The sequence below is a fragment of the Talpa europaea genome (assembly GCF_964194135.1).
Source record: "Talpa europaea genome assembly, chromosome: 10".
Classification (NCBI taxonomy): domain Eukaryota; kingdom Metazoa; phylum Chordata; class Mammalia; order Eulipotyphla; family Talpidae; genus Talpa; species Talpa europaea.
In genome coordinates, this window is record NC_140077.1 from 13,972,190 (window position 1) to 13,998,215 (window position 26,026).

At 36.8% G+C, this 26,026-nt stretch overlaps 1 protein-coding gene across 3 annotated transcripts in view; it reads right to left on the minus strand.

Moving 5' to 3' along the window:
- Positions 1–2,259: 2,259 nt before the first annotated feature.
- MXI1 (MAX interactor 1, dimerization protein) overlaps positions 2,260–26,026 on the minus strand; it is a gene marked incomplete at both ends in the record, with an annotated part of 67,575 nt that continues 43,808 nt past the window's right edge. For all 3 annotated transcript variants that reach the window (XM_084245246.1, XM_084245247.1, XM_084245248.1), the window contains 3 exons: positions 2,260–2,423; positions 6,735–6,906; positions 7,507–7,621. In XM_084245246.1, the coding sequence (XP_084101372.1) occupies positions 2,260–2,423; positions 6,735–6,906; positions 7,507–7,621 (451 nt within the window). The remainder of the gene's footprint in view (positions 2,424–6,734; positions 6,907–7,506; positions 7,622–26,026) is intronic.

The window sequence follows — 26,026 nt, forward strand, 5'->3', positions numbered from 1 at the left end:
CCCTTCCCCCAAGGGAAACAAACCCAGGGAAGGAGTAATTTAGGGGGCAGGTGAAATATGTATAAGTTTGTGACAAAGGCTTCCCAGCCCACCATCTTGTATATATATGCAAAGTGGCAGCACCTCAAATTCACCAAATGAAGTCCCAAATTCCAGCCCTAGGCAAGTGAATGCAAATGAATGCTATGGAAAACAACAAAATGGAAGCTTAGGCACTGGCTACTGTTTACTCTCCAGGGCAGTTAGCAAAGTTTTCAAACTGTCTCATTTGGGAAATTCAAAAGTAAGCAAACATATAGAGCAACATTTTGACAAGGCCAAGAGTAATAAATGGAAACAAATAATTTACCTGGGCCACTGAAATAAATTTGTTTTATGTTTAAGTCCCCAGCACCTGAAGTAGCAAGTTCTAATAATGGGCTTCTAAAAGCATGCATTTTTCACACACATCTACTTCAAAGAAGTTCTTCCACTCAAACAGCACAATCAAGTATAAAATATTTTTGGAGGCACAGAAAGAGCACAAGAACAAGTAAGTATATGCCGAGGCCTTGTGTATGACCAAGATGGTATACTTCATATATAGAAGCAGTGAAAGCTGTTAAAGTGCTACTTACAAGGATAGTCTAACATTACACACACAACTGCACTGCTAAATATGGTTGTCTTTATTTTCTTTTTCCTTGCCCAGCCCTATCTAAACAAAATAAAACTACAGGACTGAAATTAACAACCCATTAAAATCAGCAATAAGTTATGAAAATCATAAAGCTTTTTTTTTTTTTTAAGTAATTAAGGGTAGTTAAATTATTTAAAGTATACAAAGTCCAAACAGCCAGGGGTAAGGTCTCCAAGAAGGCTTCCTGGGGTAAGGGAGAGGGCCTGGGGGGGGGGGGACCATGGAGTATGAGAGACACAGGGAACACATGACATCAAAGTGCAGGCTAGAAATTTCACTTAAAAGAAAATAACATTTCTGAAAATATTGGTAAGAGCAACAATAGCACCTGCACAGTGGGACTGTGAGGAAGGAGAGAGACTGTAGGAAAACGGAAGCAAATCTTTACATTAAAATGAGACAAGTGCTGAACTTAATTAACTATGTTAACTATAATAGTGTCTACTATAAATATCAGATGGTTAAAAGCTGGTAAAAGGTAATGATTCTAAAAGAAAACAAAAACAGCATTGACCTTTTTTCTACCTAGCCCAGACCTCATTCATTTTGTGCACTATAAAGAGTGAGGTGTGAGGTGTTTTATCATTATCAAATGCTGCATCAAAATAGATGATTTTTTCTCCATGTGTTTTTCCACTATAAAAGACATCTATGTTTTTTATGGACAAGCTTATTTTAAAAAGATGTCATTTTGGTTTTCAACACATACAAACAGTTATCAAAATCTGAAATAAAAATGCTGCCGTGGCTCAGACCTTGGCCTGCCAATCTGCGTGCATAACTCTTCTGTCCCACACAGAGGCACGTGGGGCTTTTTCTGTCTGGCCCCTCAATCCATACTCATAGGCCCTGTGTGACAGAGGCTGTCAAGCATGGACTGCCCCCAAACTGCCCACCGGCCTAAGGGCGGCTGACTGTTGAGCTAGCAGTTGGGTGCCCTAATGCTAACAATGCAGGATAAGGTTAGCTTGCTTAGCATGGAATCCAAAAGAAAGCTGAGCTGCATGATGATCTCTTTCAAAAGGCTTCATGGGAGTCTCTCCTTTTGCAGAGCATGAAATGATTTTTTTTTAAAGAACTGATCATCCACAGGCTTCATGATAAGCTGTCCCAGGCTGAGTTTTAATAGCTCTTTAGCTATCTAAGATTAATGCCTGATTATCTTGTCATTACTATAAGGTTTGATTTTGTTTGTTTTTAGGACCATAAAACTCAGGAAAGGTTCATAATCCCATCCTTAAATGTGTATACTCAGTGGAGTATGAGCAAACTAGAAAAGGAGGATGGATCTCTAATGTCATCTTTCCAATCAACTAAATCAAATCAAGATTTCACACAAGTTCTCTGCTGCCATTAGAAATTACTATTTTCAAATACGTTGTTCTGCTAGGGAGGCTCTGCCAAACTTTTTGCAAAGTATTTGCTTTTAAATAGAGGTCCTCTGACCCTTTGTTCAAGTATATTTTGTGTTGTATTTAGTTTTAAAGAGGAGACTGCATCATGAACCCAATTTAAGAGATTGTTTGGATTGAATTGGCCCAGTGAACATTTTGCCCTGCACTGTTATGTCATGCTGGGTTCTAGGAAGTGAATGAAAGTTTGACACTGGCACTGGAGTAACCCTCGTCACTCCCAATACTCTGCAGGCTGCTGTGGTCATCAATGTCACTGATGCTGGTGGTACTGATATTGTCCACTTCTCCATGGGAGAACTCTGTGCTTTCAACATCCACTTCAATCTCCTCTGCCAAAGGAAAAAAAAAAAAAAGAACATTAGCAACCTCTAGCATTAGTAAACTTTCAAAATGCAGTAAGACTGTAAGGAAAAGTGACTACTTTTTTCATAGTATTAAATGATTGCTATACAAGATTATCATTATCTCTGGAGTACATAAGGAACTTCACGAAGGTGAACAGATGAGATGTATTCTGCAAAGGGGAACGTCTGGTGTACAGTGGTGGTCTCAATGTAGGCAGTAAGTTTGCTAAAGCCTTTGACGCCAGTCCGTCTGGACCTCCCACCAAATGTACTCAGCCTGTTTAGGAATTAGTGCTCAATATTAAAAGATCCCAACCCCAAGTGGTTTAACAACATCTGTTTTGCATTAAACTAGAAACTAATTCTCAATGCTGTTTATTAATCGGACTTGCCTTACAGGGGGAAAAAGCATACATTTAATATAGACAACTAGAAGAGTTAATTCATTCAGGCGTTTAGAGGTACCGTATGGTGGTATTCTACAGATAGGACTACATACTCCTAGGATTCATCTTAAAGATTTTTGACTGCTAAGCAGCCAAAGTAAGTCAGGCATTGTAATGTGGACCCTGGAGGGTTTGTCTTCAACTCACTGAAGGTTTTTTACATCAAATACAGCTGGAAATGAGGGTCTGAGGCATAAAATTTTATGGACTAAAGCAAAAACTATAGTTTAGATTATAATAAAGGCATTTCAGTAATGGTATTTAATTTCAAAAAAGAAATATGATTTAAAAACCACCCTAAATCCATATATGACCCAGTTATTGATAGATATCAAATATTACATGCACAATCACCAATAATACATAAAAAGCAGTAATAGTTTAAAAAATAAAAGACAGTTGAAAAACTGTTTTCCCCCCCATAAGAACTGGAATTCATTTAAGATTTGTTAGTTCTCTTAAAGTAAACTCAAAATCTGATGTTTTATATTTGCCATTGGCTTGAGGGGTTCACTATGATCACAATTGCTTTAGAAAAAGTGAATTCTTGCTGAGCCCCAAAAAGACAAAACTATTTCAAATGGAGCAATTTTCAAAAGGGCTAACAGCTTCAAAAGTTTTAGTGACCTGTTTTTAACATGCAGGCAGCTGTCCAAACAAGCTGTACAAATAATACTGCTATTTCATAACTATTTGTTTCGTATCTATAATGCTTCACAGGCTCTCTAGTATTTCCCAGTATCACAGAACACTTATTCAGCCTACAACTAGATAATAAAATCAAGACACCCTATCCAACAAAGCATGCCGAACACAATCAAAACAAAGTAAGAGGCTGCTTTAGCTGCGTGTGTGGACTGGAGATGTTACTACAAGTCCCCTGTAACACTGAGAAGGAAGGTTGAGAACAAGTCTGGTACTCCAAAGGTACTGACACACTGAGTGCTCTTAATACACCGGGACTACCAAAAACCTGAGAACTCAGGGATGAAGGGAGGGCAGTTAAAACCTAGAGACCTGCCCGGGCCACACAACTTGTAAGGAGTGTTAGGAAGACTAAGACTGAGGACTGCCTTCTGATACGGCATATCGTTGAGATTCTTGCTGCCTCATGGACCTTTGTTCTTCAAAATTGAACCACATAAAAATAAAAATTTTACTAGCAAAACAAGAAATGCAAGAACTCCTAGGGTTGTGTTAAAAGGGGTCAAAGACCAGTATGAAACACTCCTACAGAACCAATGTGGGAAATCTGGGCATTAAAAGAAATAGAATGACTGCAGTGCATTCAATACATTGAAAACACTTGTAAGTTCATAAAAAGCAAAACAAAAAAACGTCCTGTCATCCCTGGAGGTTGCTGAGGCACCAAAGTCATTATTCAGAAAACTGACAAACAACAACAAACATTTACTCCACCTTCCCTTTATGGACTTTATTTCTGGGTAGCCAAAAAGTTGATGAAATGTTTTTCTTTATATAAAAGAAAAAGTGACAAATGCAAGAAGAATGACAATTTAAAAATCACTATTTTGTGATGATGAAAATGAACTGTCAGGACAACCATCATCAGTGATTGCAAAAACTACTAAGTGAAAAGTTGATACACTTACAGAAATATATCAAGAGGACACCCCAAGAACCCACTGACCAATCTTATCACTAGAGTGGGACAACCAGACACGATACTGATGGAACCAGAAGTACAAAGAACCACATGTGATATATTCTTGTTTAATAAAACAGAATCTAAATTGAATACAACAGATCTATCAACCAGATTTCAGGGATTATGAGGGACAGAAGAACATGTTAAATGGTGACCATGTGCATCACTCAGTCAAATCTAGAATGTGGGAATTTCTCTAAGAAAAGTGACCCAGTTTCCCAGTTCCTATAACGAATAAATAGCATCGTTATAGGAAAAAAGTGTCGGAGGGAAAACTATTACAGATTAAAAAGCACATGAAAGAAATGCAAAGTAGACTTTGGATTCTGATCCAAACATCAATGGTAAACTGCCATTTTTGAGAAAACTAGAAAATCAGAGACTAGGTATTAAATGACATCTAATAAGATCATCTAATTTTGTGGGATATCATTATAGTGTTGTGATTATGTTTTTTAGTATCCATTTACTAAAGATACATAAAGAAGTGCAAATTGAAGTACTAGGACAAAATGGTAGTGTTATTTGGGTTGATTAAAAATATTTCAGAAAAAAATGGTGACAGTAAGGGCATGTAGGATAGTTGAAACAAGAATGACAGAATGTTGACAGATGTTCAAACTGGATAATAGTGACATGAGAGTTCATTATTCTATTTTTGAAATTTTCCATAACAAAGAAAAGAAATTTTACCAAAATTTTTTTTTGTTTTTTAAAGATTTATTTATATAAGAACTGGGGTAGGGCCTCCCCTGGTGGCGCAGCAGGTTGAGCGCAGCGCTGTGAAGCTGTCTGCAGCCTCTGCAGTGCAGGTTCAATCCCAGTTGGCTGGCGAGGGTCCCACATGGTGCGGCAGACTTTTCCTGTCTCTTGCCCGCTGCTCCCCTCAGCAGTGTATTTATTTCGTCAGTCTTCCTGTTCTGTTCCTCGCTCTGTCTCTGGTGAATCCTCTCACCCTCCCATGCCTCTGGCCTGTCCCCCGGTTCTTGTATAAATAAATAAATAAATAAATAAATCTTTAAAAAAAAAAAAACAAAAACTTGAGGTGCAGGCCAGATGTGCGGGAGGGTGAGAGTATTCACCAGAGACATAGAGGGGAGCAGAACAGGCAGACTGACTGACTGAAATACACTGCTGAGGGGAGCAGCGGGCGAGACAGGAGAGGTCTGCTGCTCCATGTGGGTATCTCTGCAGCTGGCCGGGATCAAACCCACACTGCAGAGGCTGCACACAGCTTCACAGCACTGCGTTCAACCGCCTGTGCCACCAGGGACTCCCTGTTTTAATTTTTTATTTTAGAATTCTCAAGGTCTTATGAACTCTATTTTCCAAAATGTAAAGCTTAAAATTACTGGAGTTCATCTCTGAGACCTTCTATTGTTGTGGGAAGCCTAATCTGGTAGAAGCTATAGATGAACAGATCTGTAAAATTCAAACAATTTCTTTCTGGGTAGATTTTTATTTCTGCTGAAGACAAATTGAAAGACAAATGAAGGGTGTAGAAATTAATTTATATATTTATTCATTTACATTATTTTTTTACTGAGTTTTTTACATTATTTTTTTACCTTACATTGGTAAGGGTTGGTACTTCAATAAAACATAACATCATGTATCTCCCTAATATAACAAATTAAGGGGACAGTTTCACTTCTGTGATACTTTCCCCCAAATCTATAATCTCAATCTAACATGAGAAAACATCAGACAAAGCCAAATGGAGGGACATTATGTAAATTAACCAGCCAGTATTCTTCAAGTGTCTTGGTTATGAAAGAAAGACTGAGAAATTATTGAATGCAGTGGGATCCTGCACTGGATCCCAGATCACACAAATGACATTGGTTGGAAAACTGGTGACATTTGAATAATACAGCTTATTTAATAAAACTGAAAATTCCTGATTTTCATTACTGTATTATGGTTACATAAGATGTTAACATTATGGGAATCTGGGTGAAAGCAACCTGAAAACTGTAATTTTCTACAGGAAACTTTAAACTTTTCTGTAAATCTAAAACTGTTTCAAGGTAGAGTTAAAATCATATGCATATATTCAAGAAGAAAAGTGTTCTATACTTCATATAAACATTGCCAGACAATGCTGTGATGGCATAAAAATCTAGAATGTTACAGTGTTGTCTAAACAGAAGAACGTATATACAGTGCCTCCTAACCTACCTCGCTCTGAATCAGAACGATCTGAAGAAATAGTTGATCCAATGCTGTCCATTCGTATTCGTTCCATCTCCTGAGGACCCTGCAGCTGTTCTAGTCGCCGCTTTAAAAATCTTTGTTCTCGTTCCAAGTTCTCTAGCTGGTGTTGGCTCTTCCTTTCAGCTTCTTCAAGTTTCTAAAATGATAAAATAATATTTAAGTTTGCGTATAGTCCAATACAAACAATAAAACTGAATTCTACCTACCATCTCAAAAGACTTCTTTGACTGAGAAAAGATGACTGAATATAGGCAAGTATATATGTGCTTATATAAAAACATATGTGCATACAGACTTTTAAACAGCAAAAAAAATTGCCTTCACTTTTGTGTGTAATAAATGCTACATTACTAGAAAAGGACAGAATTCTCCAAGTCTGTAAAGTTATCCCCATGAAAAAGAAACTCGCTCTACAGTGTAGGGCGATGGAAAAATACTGAGGGACATAGCCAAGTGAACTCAGCTCCACCAGAGGGCACAACTGCCTTCTTCCTTTCAGCAAAGAATTGTTATTTTCCTAGTATTTCCAGTTCTTCAAATGGCCACGCTGTCAATTTAGTTTAATCAGGTTATGTTGCTCCCATCAGATTAGCTGATACGTTATTTTAGAAAGATTACTTGAGCTCAGTTAAGGAGGGCATGGTGAGCTAGCTGACATATGTGAATAGGAATCATTGATTATAATTAAACCAGGACTGCGAGCATCACGTGCAAATATGAAAGTAAAAATTCTTACCTTGATATGTGCTTTGGCTTTGTTAAGCAAACCAAGTGTTGTGTGCCTGGTGCAGTCTGGCCCTAGCGGAATCAGAACTTTTAAGCGTTCTAAACACAGGCGCAGATGAGCTCGTCTAAAACGAAATAAAAGCAGCAGTCTGAATATTCTACTAAAAACATCCTAAAGTCTATTTTAAGACAAATAGTAATTTGCACATTATTTCAGTCTTTACAACCATGTTACACTTCTAATTCTTCGGCTTTAAAATATCTGCAAGTGCCGATGTGCCTGCTGATGGCCGGAGTCCGTAGTTTCTGTTGTACTCTGCAGATGCCACCACTTCAGATCATCGTGCCCAGGGGTAATCTCCATCAGGGATGATAATTTTTAACCTGCCCTATAAACTGTTTCAACTGTACTAATGTGGAAGTAGGAAAGCAGACTATGGCTATTGTGTTTGATGTTGAAAACCCAAAACCATAGGCTGGAGTAGGGGCTTTCAGCTGGGGAAGCCCAAGGGGCTGAAGAACTATTTCTTTCCCGCTTCTCCTCGCTCTTTAATTACCCACCTCTAATTTTCCACACATGGAAAAAAAAAGCCAGGTGACATAACTCCTTACTCACTCATTGTAGTCGCTAGTCTACCCATCCAGTGGGTCAGTCAGGGGAAGTGGTCATGGAAATGCCAGCAGAGAGCCTCATGGATTTACCTACCCTGAACCTAGACCCATTATGGTGAGCATTCTGGGTACTTAAGTTCCTCCTACAGTAATACTAGTCCACATCTTTGTCCTGTGCTTCATAAGACACAGCATAACTCAACACTTAGTATATGTGAAAAAAAATCTAAAAATTTGTTCGTAGTTGACTCCTACTCCTTAAAGAGCTATAACTGAACAATTAGGAACTGTTTCAACGGCACCAAGAAGGAAACACAGCCTCCAATTTCACCTCAAAGAGGGCCAAAATGATTTTACTAGCTCACCCACCAAACTAATTCATACACAGAGAAATAACATCAAGTGAAATTTTGAAGTGCTAGCAGTTTTAACAAGAAGCAGTAGGTGATAAGTAGTCAATTATATTATCAACAAGGAAGGGTTATTAAGGATAGTGAGGTCAGAGGTTTGGTTGATGAATTTTTAAGATTCTTCCAGTACCCACTAGTCCAGTCTGCTAGGTCCATTTAATGGACATAAATACTCGGTCCATTAGTATTTCTATTCCAAATCTCTACTGAATTCCACAACTCAATTCTAATAATTGGCACCAGGCTGAAACCTACTACACCTGACACGGACATAGGACTTTTAAAACAATTTTTCTCTAAATTAAAGATTTATTAATGTATTCCCTTTAATGAGATTTAACAATTTTAGTGCCACTCTCACCCCCTGCTGTGCTAACCAGAATTACAGAACCATCAGCATAATTTTCATTTTTAACTGGAAAAACTTCTAGGTGAGCGCTCTCACATAATCAGAGTGCCCTTGGTGAGCAAATAATAACAAAAATCCACAGTAAAAAGTGTCTTTACATTCTGCATCAGAATTGTTACAGCATGCCTAACAACTGCACTCACATAGGACCAAATGTAGAAAAAGAGGCTCCTGGTTCTCTTGCTAATAGTGAATTCAGTCATCTAAAAAGGTTAACAAAGCAACTAATAAAACTGACAAGTATGGTACCCAAAAATAACTTGCCTGTTTTCTTTAGATTACTTAACCCCAGAAATTAAGTGGGTATATAGGAATAACTTGTAGCTTAAGAAACTTCTGAATGACTCCTTAATGTAGTTTCACGTCAAAGACAAAAACAGGTGGGTCAATTTTCTGTCCTTTGAGGTTTATGTGAAAGTCATACTAAAACCTAAGCAGAAATCAACCAACTGGGTACTAAAAATGTCTTTTTACTCTCTTTTTAAAAATCATTCAACTGTATGATTATTTTTTAAAAGATTTATTTATTTATGCATACAAGAGCTGGGGCACAGGCCACAGGTGTGGTATGTGAAAGGATTCACCAGAGACAGAGTGAGGAACAGAACAGGCAGGTCGACTGAAATACACTGCTGAGGGGAGCAGAGGGTGAGACAGGAGAGGTCTGCTGTGCCATGCGGGTATCTCCCTGGCCTGGGATCTAACTCATGCTGCAGTGGGTGTGGATAGCTTCATAGGTTGCATCTTAACCCCTTGCGCACCAGGGAGGCCCTCAAACTGTATGTTTATTAATAACTAGTGTATTGGTGATGTTCCAGATACTTGCCTGAGTGACAAAAGCTAAAAAAAAAGTCAACTTTAAGAGTTTATAATCTAGACGACAGAACAAAACGTATTGTTTTGTTTCATTTGGTTCCTAATGAAACTGAGTCATACAGATATCAAGAGCAAGAGAATCTGAATAAAGGAAAGATTGTAACTGGAGGAGGCCGACTTTTAAAAGAGGCTGAAACTTGACTTTGGACTGGAGGATTATTAAATTTGTTTATGAAAAAGCAAGGATTTTCAAGGTAATTGAAAGAAGAGTAAGGGACTCAAATTCATGGATTGGGAGTTAAGCTTAAACCTAAAATGAAGAATACCTTAGTTTTTTTTATTCAAGGGAAAACAACTGAGTTGGAATTCTACAAGGAAATATCAGCCATGTTCAGAGGTCTGGTGATCTGTGAGAGCCTGTCAAGTCCGGAGCTGCCCGGGCCAAGGGATCAGGTGTAAGAAATGCCTAAAGGAAGAGGGAAAGGCAGACAACCCTCTCAAATAATTTTCACTCATGAATATTCAACATTTTTTAATCAAGTAATTACAAATATGTCCAAAGACACAGCTTGCGCCAGAAGACATACCCTGAGCACTCATGTCTCCCAAAGGCCAGGACTGCCATTTCCCATGTTTTATAAATAAAACCTTCAAGAAAAAGTGGCAGTATGATGTCCTCTGCTCTCCTGGTGGGGAAGGTGCATCTGTAGGAACTACACGTTAATGCCTCTAGTTTTATACCCGTATGTGAATGGAGGAGACACAGGTCAGAGTGGCCGTCCAAACGCTGCGGTCTTCCCCATGTTCTTATCTGTCGCGTATGTAAAAGCAACCTTCCCAGAGCAACAGATAGACCTTCTAAGTGCACAGTGGGAAGTTAAATCAGAAAGTCCATTCTCCTCAACATGTACTTTTTTTCTCTCTCTAGCAAATTACTAAAACAAACTGTATGGCAGCATTCTCCCTTCCTCACAATGGTGCTATGAGCGCTCTACCCTTTCCCCCAGTCTCCCTGCTGGTAACCAGATTGTGAGCTTAACCACCAACGACCTAGAAAGGCCTATCTTTTGATGCCATCTGGTCCTTTCTTTTCTTGCCTTAATTCTCATGAGACTAGTGGCTCAGGAGTCCTCCTGTACAGCTTTGCCAAATCATGGGCTATAATACATTAGGGGAGGTACGAGACACAAGGAAAAAAGCATGGTTTGATTTTGACAATCTTTATGCATGGAGAAAAACACTGCAAGTATCATAAGACGATGTTTTCCAGGGCCCCAAGAAATGAAAGAGCTAATAGAAAACAAGGATTTGTAAAAAGGCTTGGTCCTGCCACTTTTATTCTGATGAACACTAGCCCAACAACCAATAGAAAAAGCCTGACGTAAAATGTATAGACCTGGACTTGATGGAATATGAGAGAAAACTGAACCCGCCCCGGTGAGCATTTACTGAACTTTTTACAATGTGGATGGCTCAATAAAAACTATGAAACTGAAGTCTTTCCTAATTACCACGAGTAACAATAAAGCAGAGGTAGGGTTAGACACTGCAGCCAGAGGGTCCTATGAGAAAACTGGAGTCTCCTTGCTGAGAAGAAGGGGCCACGAGAATAGGGCGTTACCAAAGAACTTTTATTTTCAAAGATGCTTTGAGGGCTGTTTTAAATGAAATTTAAAAATGTATTTTAACCAGGGGAATAGGCCATTATCAGTGGCTAACCCTCTTAGAGAGAAGGTCCTATCAAAATTGCCTATACCTTTAGAAAGGGCAAGCCCCTTGTGGGAAATGGAACAATTCAAGTCTCTGGCTTTTATTTTGGTAGATTAGGATCATTTTTCTCGGAAGGAACCAATGGTGCTTCTGATTTCAAACCTTGTGAGCTCTGCTGCCAAAATGAACTACCATGGAACATGAGGGGAAGTCATTTTGCTATAAAATGGTCACTCAGAGTAGCTGTGACACTTTAAAGCACAGGTATAGCAACCACAAGCAGCACAAAATATTGAGGGAGGAGAGAGAAAATAATTTCCTTTCAGAGGAAAAAAACAACAACAAAGTATCATACAATGTTTTTCAAATGTTTTCTAAAAACTGTAATTCCTTGTCTGGTCTCACAAACTGTCCACCAGTGGACGCCCTTGGAGGCATGGCCCTTCATTTGGGACCCGCTTGTGTTCATTCCTCCACTACAGGACATCAAGACTTTGCCAAGTTACTAAATCAAAATGAAAACAACTGATTGGGACAGTACTTGTATTTTCCTCTCTGCTGAATGTTACGCAATGGACTGAGTCCTGAGCTGCACATTCTTAAAAGCTGCAGAGGCTTGTGGCCAGGCTTCCGGACTCCCTATACAACACCTCTGCACGTGGCAGCAGCTAACTGCTTGTCCTACACATCTGATATTTCAACATTTCTCTAAAATTTAATGTGCCGAGAATCTTCTAAAATCTTCAAAATTACCAAAAATAATCTGCCTGCCTCTTATGAAAAATAACATTAAAAATGGATCCAGAGAGATCAAGCACCTTCATGCTGCTCACGTATTTGTCAAAAATAAATATGACCATATCTGATGTTCATCTTATTCTGTGTGTAAAATAAGAAAGCTTAGGCAAGCTTTTCCTCAAAATGGCAAATAATTATATGTTTCACTTACAACTTACATGTTATCTACTTCACAAAATAAAACAGATTCGGCTCAATAAAAACAAAATAAAAACTTAGGAGGATAGCTGGGACCTTTCCTTCACTTGGCAAGAGAGTTGCTTCCACTAATACTCCTCTTAATTCAGTAAGTATTCTATAAAATAACCAGATGGGAATATCAAGCTGCAAATTACATATATACTATATATATAATTATAATAGTAACTATTTTAGTCACACTGTTCACCTCAGCACCAAAGGGTCCGTCTATGTACAAATAAGAAATAAAGTCAGTAAAGTTGAGATATGTTACTCACCCTTGGGAGCCTTTTTAAAATCCCTGTCTCCCCATAAAATCTATGTAGTTCTTAGGGGGGAGCCAGAGAGTGTTTAAAACCAGAAGTTAAATATAGCATGCCTTCCCGAAGTCATAATTTTCCTCAAAGATTTGAAAGGAAAACACCATTTTATATAAAAACAAGCACAGGTAATGCAAAGTGTACTTTTAAGATAAAATAAGACTTTGTATAAATTTCATATTATTCCACACTACATTGCAGGACCTCCAGGAATCTGTGTTCAAACAGCTAGAGAAAATCACCACAGATCTCGATCAGTTCTGGACTTCAAAACATTATTTCTATATCATGGGCTGGGATTACATCTTCCAAAGGTTTAGAGAGGGAGTGAAAACTGGAATGGGGAAGGTGAAGTGAGAGAGGAAAGAGGGGAAGAGATGTGTATGCTTGATAATAAAAACAAAGTAGTAACATTCTTTCACAAAAACCACACAGAGTCCATGTAATTTTAATCTTTACATCTCAAAGATATGAAAAGGATGAAGTGCCAGCAGTCAATAACAATGACTACCAGTAGGCAATGCACTGTAGCCTCTTATGCCACTCAACCAGATGCTGTAAAGACTTCTTAAAAACACAGGAGTAAACTTTACCTGTTTAAAGACACTCTTAGTTGGCCCCTGCCTACGACTTTTCCAGCCCCACTTCCCAGTACTCACACCTTTACAAATCTCCACGAGCCAAATGTGCTTCTATTGATTTCTCAGCCAGGAATGCCCTTCTCTCCACTGTGGGCATCTAACTCAGTTGTGTGCCCACAGCCCCATTACTGTTTCTTCCAAGAGGCCATCTCTGCCATACCCCTTCCATAGATAATTAATACTTGACTTTCACAATCCTGAACACTGTAGCACACAGTGGACAGGAGGGATACAACTATTTCCAGCAGATGTTTCTGAGACTCTCTCTAACTCACCAAAGTTGAGGTTATAATATCAGGGTCTCCAAACAGTACGATCAGATGCCAATGCTCACGAGTGACCAGCCTATGGATGCCAGAACCCTGTGCTGCTTTTTATGTGCCGCTGAGGTCACAAGGAAAGATGACTACATGTAGAGTAACAGACACTCCCCAACTAAGACTTTGATATCTCTTTCAACAATAGAGCAGAGGGCTGAGAGTTAGAACCATCATAACAGAATAACTTATCAAAGTACTTACAGTGATGAAGGGCCAAGAAAAACAACGCCAAATGAAATTCATAGATAATTATATTAGACACATCTTTTTGTCACCCATTTCGACTTTCTGAACTTATTAATAGGCTTCCCAGCAAGTGGAAAATCTGACTGATTTAAGTTTTGTTTTCTGTTCTACCTGGTGTTCAAGAAATAGTGACAATAACAAGGATAATGGCAAGAAGATTATTACAAAGGAGAAAACAGAAAAGGAAAGCCAAGAAAAAGAAATACTTCACAATGCAAGGGTCAAAAAAAAAAAAAAAACCCACAAAAAAACAACTAAACCGTTTTTAATCCCACCACCTGCATAGTTTTACAAGACACCAGGACTGCTGATTGGCTGAAACCTATAGTGTAGAACATACAATTTTTTTTTTTATTGTTCTGTATTTATCTCTAAGGAAGACTTGACTTTTGACGGGCTCATTCAAAAAAAAGTAATTAAAATCTGGTTCCAGAAGCATATGTTCTTCACCGAGACTCCCAGAAGGAACCCAATCTCCAAAGTGATTTACTGGAAATTGCTCACTTGACGTCCATTCTGCGCTAAATTTAGATTCCATGCATACATTTCATCCCCTTTTTTATCTGTTTATGAGGATTTGCTTTAAAAAAAAAAAACACACACACAAAAAAAACTTAATCATTCATTCACCATATTTCTTCTCTGGTCACACAAGAACTTTCTGTATTCCAAGTTTCAAAGTCTGGGAAATCGGGCTACATCACTGGAGAAAACAGTGGCAATTTGTTCTAAATACAAAATAGCTTATTTTCTTTTGGCAACTCTCCAGAGGTTTCAGTGGAGGGAAAGGATACTCCTCTCTGGAGAGATCAGGCTCTGAACCTGGCCTACTGTCAAAACTTAGCTGTGGGTGGGATAGAATTTTTTTTAATTATTTATCTTTCACATCAATTTGGAAACTGATTAAAAGATTTTTGCATTATTAACAGTTTTTCTACTCTTTTGTTAATGTTCATCCCTATTCTGGCAGCCCCCACTGGCTGATTTAATGGTACCAAGGGGCTGAGAAGTGTTGCTGTCCAAAAGAAAAAGCATTCTCTCACAGGGACTGGGAAGGCAATCTGCAATCACAACAGTAGCTACTTGTTAATTTTCTATTTGAAACACAGTGATGTCAATAGTATTGTACCCTGCCAGCCACCATGGGGTAAAGTACATTTTGAAACCAAAACAAACTTCCTACGTGCTGGCAAGTCAGATTTGAGACAGTGATAACGTTCTGTAAAGTGATGCCCTAGTTTTATACAAAATACATACAAGCATGCGTCTACTCTTCAATAAAAGTTTAAGCCTAATGCTCACAGCCTCACTCCTACCTGCAGTCCAGGACAATTGTTTTATTATATCAAATTATAGTCCAGGATGGCAGAGGGAAATGAAGAATTACAGTTACTGATCTCCAATAAAATGGTGATGCTACACAGCACAAACAGCACACTGAAGAAATGCTCTGTAAGGTATGTGTTCATTTAGGAGCATAAAGTGAAAACAGCACAATGTCTATAAAAATGGCCCCAATAATATGATGTGATTAATAGTTCATTTTAAAGGGGTGTATTTATTTAAACACTTATTAAGTAGAACACTCTGGTCTAAGAATTGATGTGCCCCTGGAAGATAAATACTCACAATTTGGATTGAATATGAGTAACCCGAAATAGGGAGTCAAATAATTAACATGTAGTGACCATGCTTCCTACTGGCAGACAGCAAATGGCTTGGCACTGCTGGACATCTGCCAACTCAGTCAAACCAGCCAGGGATTATTTTTATAGCTCCATTTTAGTACAATTTCACCAAACTCAAAATGCAGGGGGCTTTTACTTGTTCTTTGTTTTGATTTGTTTTGTTTCTGGGGGCTGGAGTGGGGTACAAATTTTGGCAAAGAGAGTAACAAAAAGCAATTGTTGCCCATGTGTAATTAAAAACAAATTCTTAGGTATTTGTAGGGCATTTGGAACTCCTAAAAAAAAATAAGATTCACAGAATTTTAAATATGCCATAGTCCTGCAATGACAGAAAATGTATGTTTTGCTCTGTCCTTTTATTTCTAAGTTACTTAACTCTTATGATTGTTCTCTTTTACTATACTGCATCACATTTTTTTGCTGACCACAAAGGGCCCAACTGAAGAGGAGTTTTTTTTTGAGCTGCTTTAAGAGGCAGTCTCGCATGAACATGCGCTTTCTGATAAAGCAGTATTTTTTTCAGTGTTTTATTAGGGCACTGACAGATGGTCATTTTTAGGGAGGTAGAAAGTGAACATGCTTTAAGAACTACCGTTTGAAACCTTTCTGGAAAGGAAAAGTTATTCAATGGATTAACAGTTCTAAGTCTCCTAAAAAGCAAACTTTCATTAGGAAAAAACCCAACAACAACTAGACTTAAATTATGACTGGGGTGCAACATCACATCTTTGATTTATTTCTACTTGTCTAAATCTTAGATTGACTGTCCTCTGGGCAGGCCCAGGAAAAATTAAATGAGAGGAGAATCAGACAGCTGATATTTATTTCATATGATTCCAGCCTCATCTCAATACCATAATAGTATTTTCTAAGAGGACTACACAAATGCCATTACACTTTTGATTCCAGAAGAACAGTACTTCAAAATCTATACTGTTATATGGACTTGAGAAGAAAGAAAAGCCAGGCTAAGAGAACAAGTTCTATTTGTCACCAACTGCTATCAAAACCCTGGCTATTCATCAGGGCAGACTGTGTGGCATAAAACATTAAGAGTCACTGCTCTAATCAAGGAAGATGGTAAGAGTTTGGAAGAAAAGTTCATTCAGTTTGGTTACATTTTCTTTTAGATATTACAGGATGAAAGTCCTAAGACATCTTTTAGGATTACCTACATAGCTAAACTCAGGGAACAAGACATATGAAGGATCCATTGAAATTATGAAAAATAAGACATCAAATTTACTCACTATTTTCTTCCAAGCACACTAGTGTTTCCTAAACATTTCAAACTGGCAAACCCATTTCCCCTTTCATTTGGCCCAATACATGCAGCAGTTACTTCCAACCACTTTCAAGGGAGTTCTAAGAACCTAGTATCACCAAATTGCTCTTTAAGAAGTCTCCTCCTTTACAAAAATAGCATCATGTAAAGTTGTTCAGTTCTATCTAAATTGTGTTATGTTTACAAATGTTTTAACTGCAAAGATGGAATTTCCAATTGAAAAAGAACCTTATTTAGAAGAGTCTGGATTTTTTTTTTTATAGCTACACCAAATACAAGCTGTTCTGTAAAGGAGTGATTGGGAATCAGGCTGGAATAAAGTGAATCAAGTTAGAAAAGCCATAGTTGTTACCACCCTAGAGAAAAATGCCATAATTGGTCACACCAATTAGACAAATGCCAAAAAGTACTTTTTTATCAGTAACACTAGTGAATGTCTGGGAGTAACTATGAGGGTTGTCTTTCATGACAACAGATATACATTACAGAAACATACCTCTAATATTCTACTGAAGTCTAAGAGCAATAGTTTATTAAAGAATTCGTTTAAATTTTGCTTAACATTATTTTCATTTTTTCTTTGGGAAATAAGTCCCACTATAATTAGCACTCACTGTGTAAAGTAGGACTGTCTTTTAAAAAAAATCTAAAATGTCCTCCTTTAAGCTTCAAGGGAGACTACTCCCTAATTCTAGACATGATTTTGGTGGGGAAAAAAAATCACACTGTATCCTTTCAATTTCCAGATTTCTCCCATACTATAATTTAGCTATTGTATTTATATATATATATATATATATATATAAAAATCTGGAGATTATGCAGTTCATATATTTTTATCATTTAATTTTAGATTAAAGGATCAGTTTTGTCCTGTTTACTTTGGAATAAAAGTGCTGAGAGATAAAGATTTTTTGAAAAACAGATTTTTTAATAATGGTATAAAATCCTGAATAAACCTCAGATTTTAAGCAAGCTTAAAAGATACACAGCATGTATTAAAAAATTTAAGTCAATAACCTAAGGTTGATGTACTAGAGCAGACAGAAAGTTTTAAAAGGCACAGGATTTTTTCAGAGAAAGATCTTGTTTGGAATTCTTTCTTAAAGGATAAATTGAGAAGTACTTAAATGAAATATAAAGTAAAAGGGAAATACAAAATTGTAAAAGTTACCAGGCTCTTTATCATATAGGGCTTACTGGAATAAAATAAGAATCTTCAATAGTACTCCAAAACAAAAATGACATCTAAAGATTCTGGAGAGCTCCGGAAATGGGCATTCAGTTATCCTTATTTACCTATTACTAGAGCATTCACCAATATTGCCACCACAGAAGTGGGAGAACTGTAGTAGATACCCCTTTGTAGGGAAAACACAGCCATTAAAAACACTGTATTTTAGCTGTCATTAAGGGACATACCAGGAAAGCAACCAAAGATTAAGAGAATAAGAAGGGGGCCTCCCTGGTGGTGCAGGGGTTAAAGACACAGTGCTATAAAGCTATTGCCAGCCACTGCAACACAAGTTCAATCCCCAGCCAGGGAGCAACCCAAATGGTGCAGCATTCCTCTCCTGCCTGGCCCGCTGCTCCCCTCAGCAGTGTATTTCAGTCAGTCTGCCTGTGCTGGTCCCCATTCTCTGGTGAATCCTCTCACCCCTGCGCCTCTGGCTTACACCCTAGTTCTTGTATGCATAAATAGGTAAATCTTTAGAGAGAGAGAGAGAGACAGAGACACAGAGAGAGAATAAGAAGGCTTTATCACATTCTCTAAATGTAGTCCCAGGCCCATATCTATCTTATCCACACTAAATAGCTGAAAATTCACTTTCACACCAGAATAAGTGACAAACTATACCTTAATGATTAAAAGACAAAACAGAAAAGCTTCTGATATAGCATTTATCCTGAAAGCCCTTTCAAACTTACTGAAAATGCGATAAAACCAATTTGGCAAATCCCTTGGGAGAACCATACACGTCACAGGAATAATCACTCATAACTAAGTTGTTCATATTGACTGCAGCCCATGATAATCCTCCGCTGTGAGTTTACCTCAACTCCCATATGGGGAAACACACAACTTAAAATTTAATTACTTGTTGCTTATAGGGGCTTTATAATACTATCTTTTGTTTTCTACTTGGTTATACTGTTAATCCTCACAAGCAGGGCCCAGCACTTCTACTTCTTTTATTCTATCCCCTAGCACAGAGTCAATGCCTAATAAGTGCTTGTCAGTTGATTTGTAATTATCTTTAGGAGTCCTTTGTCAGTGCAGGAACTAAGCCACTTCAAATGAACTCTCATTTTCTTCAGAAGATTATAAATCAAACACAATCTTGGGGTGATGGCAAGTAAGATTGTTAAGAGATGTTAGCTTCTGACCATTATCCATTACTTATAAGTCACCTTAGATTGACATTCAAAGGAAGTTCAAAACAAATCCTAAATTTTCAAGGTCAAGGGAAGCTTGAACAAATTCGAAACCTAAATGTTCAACATATTTCTCAGTTAACTAAAAATGTGAAGGATGAGGTGGAGGAGAGAAATTTAGACAGAGGTCAAATTGTACTTTGGTGGAAACTAATACTGCTGCTAAATGATGGATGATTATTAACTGTTGTTTATTGCTAATCACTGACTGCTGGACCTGTGCAAGCATCCAACCCTTCTGTACTGAACGACTCAAAGCTCTGTCAAAAATGTGGCAAAACCTCTTATTAACTTTCACTTGCCAAGAAAGGTGGAGCCATTTTGCAAACTGAAGCTGCCAAGCCCAAACATACGTTTAAACTCCAGTTTTGCTGTCTAAACCCAATAGAAGAAGAATATAGTTCTTTATATCATTTCCAAAAAGGTTTCTCCATAGAGGACCACCATGTGAAAAAAAAGTACTTTAATATTAAGGTAATAACCAGAAAATGACCTCAATGTTGAAAAATCCATTTGTTTAGTTCATTCAAATATTACTAAAGTAATAAATTTTAAAGTAAAAGGAATTGTAACAAATTCTAAGACCAATTAAAAATTTAGAAAATGACGGGTAAATGCCATTAACATTATTAGTAGTAAATTATGTATCAATCTATATGAAAATTAAAAATATTTGATCTCAAGAATAATGAAAAACTAGGATCTTTTATTTTAAGAGCAACAGATCAGAATATGTTAAACATAGTTATTTTTTAAATTTCTAATTAATTGTTAAAACAGGGCAAGGACAAGTTTCAATATACCATAACTGGAATTCATCAAATTAGTTACTGATCACTTCCTATTTAATAAACTCATGTTATCTCTATTTTATTTAACAGCCATCAAATGAGCCAAACTCATTTTTTTAAATTTTTAATAAAGCTATATACACATATATTCACATACATATATACCAACTGGCCATTTCAATAATGATCTCTTTGGAAGCATTATGGAAATTCACAGCATTCTACGATGTTTTCCTAAAGTTATTAATTCTAAACTAAGAGACACACTAGTCTTCCACAAAAAAGTAAGTCTCCCCAAGGCTCCACCCAAAAACACTATTCTAGCTGCTCATGGAAACTTCCGTGAAAGACTCTGTTTAAATAATTCCATGGGCTTTTGATGATATCAAATTAAAATGGCCATCAGAATAAGCCAAATTACTAATTAAAAAAAGAAGCAAAACAGGATTAACACAGTTGCAGATAAAAATCATAGGGAAAAGGCTATCAATAAAGCAAGCTGAAATTTAATAAGATGCTAATATCAAGTTAGAGAGTTATGTAGACAGAACAGGGTGACAATACATCAAGGGCAAGATACTTGTATAAATTCCAAACATTTTGAGGAAATGTTTTCACAACAACAACAAAAAAGATCTGTCAGAGCGCCAATGCTATTTATAATAAAACTTTAAAAGTCACAATTGAGTTTCTGGTCTGCTGTACCAACTCAAATACAGAAATGTACTTTTATCTGTAAAATCATCACATTCAAGAGGCATTTTCCCATGGTACAACAACTTTGCAGTTGTCCTGTTATGAGGTACAATCACCACATATTTTCTAAGTGGGTCATATTACCTAGAATATCCTATGGGGACAAACCGTTCTCTCTGAAGCAGGAGTGGAGAACAAAACTATTTTCCTTGGAAAGGAAGATATTTGCAGAGTAGCAAATATCTCACTATGTGCCTTCCTAAAATATTTCCTATCTTGAAGTAGTAGGTTTCACAAAAGAAAAAAAAAAAGCACATTATTTATTTGACTTGGCATTTAACTTTTTTCCTCTTAATCTAAGGTAAGGAGCATAGTCTGCTATAAAAATCCAACAAAGAATGCATATTACTAACTCACTGAGCACGTACTATGTGCAAAGCACTGTGTCAGATGAAAAGATTAGCAAGTCAGAGTCCCTCCTGTCATGGAACGTACACGCTCTAGAAAGGGAGGACATGACAGTATTATATTCTGTGGGTAAAAGTTTCATATAAGTGACACACAATGAGAACATAGGCATTTAAAGGCAATTATTATTTCCTGATATTTGGACAATGAGGAAAGACTTAGCAAAAAATGTGTTATTTCAAATGTACCTTGAAGGTAGTGTGAAAAAGTTCTGGTTAGGGAATCAGAAAATCTAGGTTCTCATCCTGACCTTTTGTCATTAGTCAGTTTGAGGTGAAGCATACAACTTGGAGGGACTTAGGTTTCCTTATCCATATAAACAAGGGTTGGACAATATGATTATCTAAGATCTCTTCTGCTTTTATTATCTATGCAAATGTATGGATAAGATTACATTTACTGTTTTTTAAAAAATCTTTTTAAAATTCACAATATACTCCTACAAAAACTCTAACAATAAAATCAACATGATAGTTTCTCCTAAGCTTTAATTCTCTTCCCCAAAGGTAGCAAATGTATCCTTTTGACATGTATCTTTCCAGAACCTTTCCAAAATAATTACATATGATTGTTACTTTAACATAAATGAGATATTAGATATAGTAATTTGCAACAGTATTTTCTTTTTTCACTTAATATGTCCTGTAAATCCCTCCTTATACACTAGCTGTCTGTATCATTCTTTTGTTACTTGCTGCAAGGTATGGATGTATTATTTATTTAGCCATTCTCCTATTGTCAGGAATTCACATTATTTTGGTGATTATTATAAACAATTTTGTTATTCTTGTGCTTGCCTTTCTATTCATTAATATAAATTCAAATGAGGAGTAGGAGAAGTCAAGGAATTTGAGCCGAAGGTGGAAAATATAAGGGAATATGAAAAATTCTGAACCACAATTTCAGCAAAGGAGAAAATGGCAGTCACAACAATATACCTTTAGATTAGGAGTAAGGAGATACGAATCCTAGTTCTTGGTAGAAAAATTAAACTTGAGAGTAAAAAGAGGGATTAGGTCTTTGAAATCTCAGAATTTTTTAGTACTGGAAGAACTTTTACAGATCATTCAATTCTAACACCCAATTTAGAGAAGCTAAAGCCCATTCATAAACTACAAAGTAATTTTAATGACCCCCTAACTTTGTGCTTTTGCCCTCCACTCTGTTGGAGGGATTTTATAAAAAGGGTTTGAATAGTCACTGTGATAAATGCCTCAGAGAGACAGTAAGAAGTGAGAATGGCCAATCTGTACGGAGTTAAAGACAGACAGCATAAATTTCTAGTGGGCCCAAATGGCACAGCTCTGATTTCCAGTTGCCCTTAGCAACTCTGAAGGGGAAAAAAAATAAACAGTGAAATTATATCAAACTTAGGAATGGGCTTGGTGGACTATCAACGCAGTAAGAACATTTTATGTAGAAAAGCTAGTTTAATTGATTCAAATTGTAAGAAAGATAGATTTTAATATACTAAACTAGGACTACTTTCACTTCAGATTGTTTCAGGACAAATTTTTAAATAAGCTAAAACCATCTTTCTTTCAAGTTTTGTATGGCAGTAGGGTGATTTTTTTCTTCCTGTTATTGCACACTTCATCTAGAGATCACTGAGGCTTAATGACTGAATTAAAACAGCAAACAACATAGTTACAAACACAAAGCCAGATTTCTGGATTCTGAGTAAATATAAAGTTTTTAGAGAATACCAAAAAAAAAAAAAAAAGTGACAAGGATTTAGTGCAATACTGTCCATAGACTAACTTGTTACATTTCCTTAGAAGTCAATGGCAAGTATTTTTCCAAGAGCAACAAGTTTCTAAATATTCACAAGTATTTAAATCTCAGAATTCATATCTGTATCTATGTGTACACGTGTGTTTATATTATTTAAACACATACACATATGCTTATAATTATGCAAATTCTAGTTTTATAGATACATTTACCACTAGTCATTATAAGTACTTACTCATTGTAAAATATGATCTATATCCTTATAGTGATAAACACCATGTGTTAAAATAATCTGTAGCTATTTTACAAAGTTTGAAAAGTATTAATGAGGTGAGATTCAAAACTAATTTCTCCAGCTGATCTTTTCTGTTTTGTGTGTTGGGGGGGCAGGGTTACATACATTATCTTCATATATATATATATACACATACACACATATCTATATGTGCCAAGAAAAATGCTTTGGAGACAGAATAGTTTTTTTTTCCTAATATGTCTATAATTACCAATCTTAAAATTCATATAAGTATAGAACTTTTATATAGGGAAGGAATTCAAAAATCATCTAGGTATCCTCTACGTGCAAACAAGGAAAGCAAAACCTCAAGAAGCGAGATAACTTTATCTACTTACCAACAAGTAGTAGATATGAAAGGAAAAATTATCTTCTGGTACAATTCTCACATCAATGCATTCATTACATATTCCCAAAGAAGTCATGTGTGTTGGATTCCAGTTATCCTTTCTGTCAACTTAGCTCCTAAACCATGCATAGTATTAAAATCTACCTTTCTCCACTGGCTTTCCTCAAAATAACAACAAAACAATGAAATCATCCACTTATGAGTTCATTAAGTTTTAACTTTTCTTGATTTAGAAGATATGCATATAAGCCGTATTTCTGTTTGTTCCAGAGCTAAATTAATTGCTTTCCAAGAAAATCTGTCTTCAAGAATTGGTTAACAAGTAACCACGTTAGGACATTCATTTTCATTAATAAATCTTCCCTTAGACTTGTGGTTTTTTCCCACTGGTAATACCCATGGGACTTTCAATTAGCATTATTTAACTAGAATAATTTTTTTAAAGATTTATCTATTTATGCATACAAGAACTGGGGTGTAAGCCAGAGGTGTGGGGCAGTGAGAGGATTCACCAGAGAAAATGGGGAGCAGAAAAGGCAGATCTACTGAAATACACTGCTGAGGGGAGCAGCAGACGAGGCAGGAGAGGTCTGCTGCGCCATGTGGGTTTCTCTCTGGCAGACCGAGGATGGAACTCATGCTGCAGTGGCTGGCAATAGCACTGTCTTTAACCCCTGCGCCACCAAGGAGGCCCTAACTAGAATATTTTTTTAAAAAGGTAAGCACAGAATAACTATGCTTTTCTCTGCAATAGTTGAAATATATCAAAATAATTTAAATCTTCATTTTTAAGAGATAAATGTCAAGATATTAAAGAAATCTCTCAGGTAATAGAAAGATTTCTTACAGATATAACTCTTGGGCATGCTTTAATTGCTAAAATTTGTACCAAATTAAAAATTTCTTTAAATGAAGTTTATGCTAGTTTAAGAAAAAAATGTATGTGAACCACATTTATTATTATTAAATTGAATTATCAGAGCATTTACACTGTACTAGTTGTACAGGCAGCAAAATAATTTAGCAGAACAACATGCTGCATTAAAGCCTAGTAAAATTCTGCTACTCTATAATTATTATCAGCCTTAGTATAAAAGGTATAGTCAGTTTTATGGAGCAAATGCATTCCTCAAAGTTGCATATAATATAAATTTGTGCATATAACATCATTCAAAATATATCAAGAGACTCTATTAAATGATTCCCTTTTAAGATTTATTTATTTATTTATACAAGCACTGGGTACAGTCAGAAGCGCGGGAGGGTGAGAGAATTCATCAGAGCCAGAGAGGGGAACAGAACAGGCAGATCGACGAAACACACTGCTGACGGGAGCAGCGAGCACAGCAGGATAGGTCTGCATGCCATGTGGGACCCTCGCCAGTCGGTCGGGAATCGAAACAGCGCTGCAGAAGCTGCGGGCAGTTTCACAGCCCAGCGCTCAACCGCTGCGCCACCAAGGGAAGCCTGATTCCCATTCTTTAAAATACAAATTCATCATTTGAGATCAGGAGTTTCCTTGAACAAGTTATAGCTACCTTGGATAAAAAATTACTATACTTCACTATAACGTTCACTATGTTAATTATTTAAAGCCTTATTATTTGTTTTAGATACAATTTTAGACTCTGAATTTCAAATTATAATATTTCTGGCATATTTTTAAGATCTGATGATCTCACGTCTCCCCATGTATCAGCTGTAAAACTGATTTTGAACTTCAGGAGTTAGATAGCTCAAGTTCTGAGATCATTTGGTTTCTAGAGTGCTATCCTTGTCTAAGCCAGCCTCTGTCACCTTGCAGCCTGGTCAGGGAGTAGAAAGCATAGCCTTAATGAGCTATTTCTGACAAAGGTCAATGTAGAAACTGTGAACCTATCTAGACACGACTGCAATGACTTCATTGCATAGACTGCATTTTAGATGTGTAATTTTATCCTGGCTGTGCTTCCTCTATTAACCATAAATTTTATCTCCAAAACTCACCCATTACTTCATCCCTATCTCATATAACATTCAATTCTAACTCTAACAGGTGCCTATCTCTGCACTCTGGCAGCTATTTTTAGTTTGTCTACAGTTTTCAGCATTCCTATCCCTTTAAAATACAGCCAAAATATTCATTTACTTGCATACAAAAACAAGCACATCAACTACATGCCTCACAAATAATGTTACTCCTCATACTGTTTGATAATATCAGCTTCTATATTTATCTGATTCTGTAGCTTCATAAAGCCATATTCTATTAAATAAGTGTCCTCTACTTCCAGCACAAAGCTGCTCTTTTAGTGTGCCATAGTTAACTGTAACTGGACTCCTAATG